This window comes from Orycteropus afer, unplaced genomic scaffold (genome assembly GCF_000298275.1).
Source record: "Orycteropus afer afer isolate SDZICR_OR568_19922 unplaced genomic scaffold, OryAfe1.0 scaffold00469, whole genome shotgun sequence".
Taxonomy (NCBI): Eukaryota; Metazoa; Chordata; class Mammalia; order Tubulidentata; family Orycteropodidae; genus Orycteropus; species Orycteropus afer.
Window position 1 is genome coordinate 1,164,214 of NW_006922056.1, and position 4,828 is coordinate 1,169,041.

The 4,828-nt window shown below is 56.0% G+C and overlaps 1 protein-coding gene across 1 annotated transcript in view; it reads right to left on the reverse strand.

The window, feature by feature from the left end:
* Positions 1–3,742: 3,742 nt before the first annotated feature.
* Positions 3,743–4,828, reverse strand: part of GID8 (GID complex subunit 8 homolog) — a 4,233-nt gene continuing 3,147 nt past the window's right edge. The window contains exon 4 of the mRNA XM_007954680.1: positions 3,743–3,916. Within this exon, the coding sequence (XP_007952871.1) occupies positions 3,743–3,916 (174 nt within the window). The remainder of the gene's footprint in view (positions 3,917–4,828) is intronic.

Below are 4,828 nucleotides of genomic sequence, written 5' to 3' on the forward strand. Positions count from 1 at the left end.
GCCACGCACCGCCAGCCCCAGGCAGTCGGTGGACAGGTCTGCGAGGGTCCCCGTGTGCCCAGGGAGTGCTCTCCCCAGCAGCGGCTCAGAGACCACAGTGGATGAAGCTGGGTGACAGTGGGGTGTGTTGTGGCGGTCCCTCCACGGTGATACGTTTGGAAATCTCCACGAGACAGGACAGGTTACCCCGATTCAGCTGAAGATCGTGCCGTGGGAAGCCGCCGTCCTGACGTTTCTCCTGTATGAACAGGAGAGACTTAAGTGCCACCCTGATGTGATGACACACTTCAGAGCCTGCACTCAGAAGCAGTGACGGCACGCTCAGCGTGCAGAGTGACACCAAGCGTCAGGTGCACAACGCCAAGTTCCCTGCTGCCCTTCCAATTCCTACAGAGCAACATGCAACAAAATTGCATTAGGGCAGCATTTAATTGTTTTAATGAAAATACAGAAGCAAAAAAATACAAAACAGGTTTGAGATGACCATTCTGAGGACAGGGTGGAAACAGCGACTATCAATTTAGAACAGGTGGCCAGGCGGCCGCCCTGCGAGTTCCAAAAGATAAGGGGTTGGGGTGGGGCAAGGACGCCCCGGCTGGTGACAGGATGGATTTGTGCAAAAGTATGTAGGTTCTCCTCTCCCAGAGTTGAAAATAAGGGCCACAGACAGAGCTCACTGTAAATCTGAGAGTCATCCATGTTTCTCAAACAACATAGCCGTTGTCAAAACAACACCTGCATGTGGGTTCAGAATAGAGCTTGTCGACCAAATGGCAGGCACTGAGGGCTGGGGGTGACCATAGGGTACACCACCTGGGTTCTGCCACGGGGGTCACACAGCGCACAGTGGCCATCTTTAACCGGGGCATAGTTCCCCTCACACGTCTAACTTGGCCTTCTGTCCACACCAAGGCTGGATTAGACACATGGGAAGGGAACTGGGTCCATTTTCACAAAGACTTCGTTGCCTTTAACATAAAACGTGTAAGACTCTCTCAAACGTCCAGTCTCACTGCTCTCCAGTGAGATAGTGTATGGAAATAAGCAAACCAGGACAACCCGTGGCCTTGGCCTTGGCCATTACCTTAGCAAAACTGTCCTCGGAGTCTCTAGTCTGCAGGTCCCAGGTCACCCTGTGCTCATGTGTGGAGGGGCTGGTGGACCCAGAAGTGGACGGTGCTCAGAGGCCACGTGCCTTGCCGCCTGTAATCTATAGCACGGTGCACAGAGCCATGATTCTGTAGCCACGTCCAAAGGCAAGCTTCTGTCTCGAGTCCTAGTCCCAATAAATGCCTTTCTTTTCCCAAATAAGAAACCTTAATCCAAGTGACCAAAGCCATTCACTCCCATCTGCTTTGCAAAAACCCCCATGTTCAGAAAGTCCACAGCAGGGTGTCCTTACACGTTCACGCCATCAGGGTCACAGAGTACCCGATATTCTCGAGTTGTACGTGCGTGAAGGCACATTCCAGCATCAAGTGTGAAAAGAGGAGAGACACCCTGTCTGTGGCAGCCCTGGCCTTACCTCCCCACAGCAGGGCGGGCCCCACCTTTGTCAGCAGGGCAGGCTCCTGGCACCACAACTTTAGGTCTCCAAGTGGCTTCATTTCTCATTGGAAAAGAAAAAAGCACACCAGAAAGGTGGCTGGGGACAAGCGTGCAGAGCCCCGTCCTGAAGGGCTAAAGGAGAGCCCGCGTCCACGGCAGGTCAGAGGGGAGCCAGCGCGGCCTTCACGAGGGTCAGGAAGACGGGGATGACGAGGGCCAATGGGGGCCACTCAGCTCCCCTGGTTTCCAGTCGTTCATCAGCTGCCGACGGGCTGAACTGCTTAGTAACACGCCGTCCCGTCTTCCGAGCTGGCAAGGTTTCACGCACGCGACAAACCCCGCCTGTGCCCCGACGGTCTGTGGGTCACTCCTGTGTACCCGACTTCCTGCTGCCATCCACCTTGTACCTTCTGGTTACGAGAGTGCCGCGCTCGTCAGCTACGTAGCACCTCATACACTACCCCAGGGGCAGTCAGGGAGCTTTTCCAGAAATAATGCTGTCTAATTTTGTCTTCTGGTTTCCACTGCACCTAACCTGCTCAGCACTGAAGAGTAATGCCGCTTCCATTCCAGCGTGTTTTTACCTCCAACCTCAGGGGAAATACCCACAGGATGGTTGCATCTGAGGATGGCGGCTGAGACAGGTGACATAGTGTCTAGGGTGGAGGGCAGGACGCCCCTCCTCTGCACTCGGCCTCACAGGACCAGTCTGGAGGCTAGGACGCCCTATAGTGACCTCCGGTTTCATCTTGCACCAGTCATCATCCTGATAAGACTAACACTGTCAAAGCCTTATCCACGGGTAACAGAAGCAGAGGACTTGGAAAAATGTCACCGGACTCCAGGTGTAGGTACAACAGGTCAGGAAGTGCAGGACAGGAGTGTGCTACGGGACCTGCTGCAAACACACGCGTGCTAGCAAGCTGGAGGGCACGCGCCTCCACTGACTCCGCGTGTCCACTCAGCGCCAGCAAGCTGCAGTTCCACACCACCCACTCCTGGTCACCAGGGCACCTCCAGACACCCCAGTCAGCGGGTCAGGTCTTCTCTCCACAAGGCCTGGTCCCAGGATGCTGGTTTGCCTCAGCTGTCTGCTGGGGGGCTGAATCACGTGCCCGCAGCAGCCATACAACAGGGCCGTGCTGACACCTGCGGCAAGCGCCAGGGGGGCCGCCCACCACATCCTCTGGCCACTCTAAAGGCCCAGCGGTTCTAGAAGCCTCATCATGGCTTCTAGCACCATCTTGGAAAGGCTGCCATGCCCAGGGGCTCCCTGCGGTGAACCGTTCGAGTGGTAAAGTGCCACACACAGGGCTTCTTAGTACCCCCTGCACTCAGTGGGGGCAAGCACATGGTGAGGGGACATGAGACAGACGGATGCTGTGACATGCCTGAGCGCTGTCCACTGCAGCCCTCCACACAGCCTCATACCTGAAGCATGGGCCACCACGGGCCAGGTCCCAGAGTGCGTCACCATCACTGCCACCACCACAGGAGAAAGCCACCCCTGGAGCCCAGCAGGTTTGTTCAGTAAGATGTCCTCACAGCCCGTTTTTGTCACACTTGAAACCAGAGAAGCCTTTATTTCCAGCAACGCTGCCCACAACAGATGGGCCTGGACCCACTGTGAGCACTCGCACGCAGCACCGAAATAGACAGGAAAAATAACCACACACAGCCCGTCCTCTCACACACGCCTCCCCGGAAGCTGCACACCCAAAACCAAAGGGAGGAAGAGCAATGCCAGACCCTCACACAAAAGAAGTCTCTGAATTAGGATTTACAAATTTATATATTTTCCCCGTGAAAAACCACCAACCAGCCGAGGGGGTGAGGAAACGCTTTCAGGTGGCAGCCCGTCAAGCGTGCCCGACGAGCGTGTCGCCTGCCTCCAGCAAACAGCAGAGGTCCATGCTCCTCACGCGCTCGGAGTGGGCAGCCGGCGGGAAGCTGCTGTCCCCTCGGACATGGCACTCGGCACTCACGAGGCCTTCGGCAGCCGGAGCCCAAGGGTCGCCCGCGACAAAGGCCATAGTCTCTCACTGCGAGCTTCCCAGTCCTGAAGGGCCGTTCTCCCATCAGAAAGGATGCCGATTCCCAAGAGTGAAGGGGGAGGGACTCTACTGCAGTTGACTCTCCCTGCCACGGGCGCCAGGCCATGGTCCTGGGTGGTGGTGGGTCCCTCACACAGGCTCTACTTGGGCTCCTCGATCACGCCCTTGCTGAGGTCCGTCATTTTAGGGTATTTCACTTTCTTCTGGTCCAGCTCATTCTGAGCCCAAAGTAGTAGTTTCAGTAATTTTGCTAGCTTGGGCGTGGACTCACGATTTTCGTAATCCAGGACAGCCTGGTTAACTTCGCTCCACACCTGCAAGACAAGGGCATCCACGGAGAACGCTGCGTGGTGAGGCAGCAGACGCAGGGCAGCAGCGAGAAACAAACTCGCATCCGTACCTTTTGGGGAACACCCAACGTGAGCTGCAGCGTTGTCTCTCTCTCTCTCACACACACACACACACACACACACAACGCATGGCTGCCAGGCAAGTTGTCTCTCTCTCTCTCACACACACACAAACGCACGACTGCCAGGCACGTTGTCTCTCTCTCTCTCACACACACACACACACTAAACGCACGGCTGCCAGGCACGTTGTCTCTCTCTCTCACACACACACACACACACAAACAAACGCACGGCTGCCAGGCATGTTGTCTCTCTCTCTCTCACACACACACACACACACACAACACACGGCTGCCAGGCACGTTGTCTCTCACACACACACACACAACGCACGGCTGCCAGGCACGTTGTCTCTCTCTCTCTCACACACACACACACACACAAATGCACGGCTGCCAGGCACGTTGTGTCTCTCTCTCTCTCACACACACACACACACAAACACACGGCTGCCAGGCATGTTGTCTCTCTCTCTCTCTCTCTCACACACACACACACACACAAACGCACGGCTGCCAGGCACGTTCTCTCTCTCTCTCACACACACACACACACACTCACACAAACGCACGGCTGCCAGGCACGTTGTCTCTCTCTCTCACACACACACAAACGCATAGCTGCCAGGCACGCTATCTCTCTCTCACACACACACAAACGCACGGCTGCCAGGCACGTTCTCTCTCTCTCTCTCTCTCACACACACACACACACGCACAGCTGCCAGGCACTTTGTCTCTCTCTCTCTCACACACACACACACAATGCACGGCTGCCAGGCACGTTGTCTCTCTCTCCCTCTCTCTCTCTCTC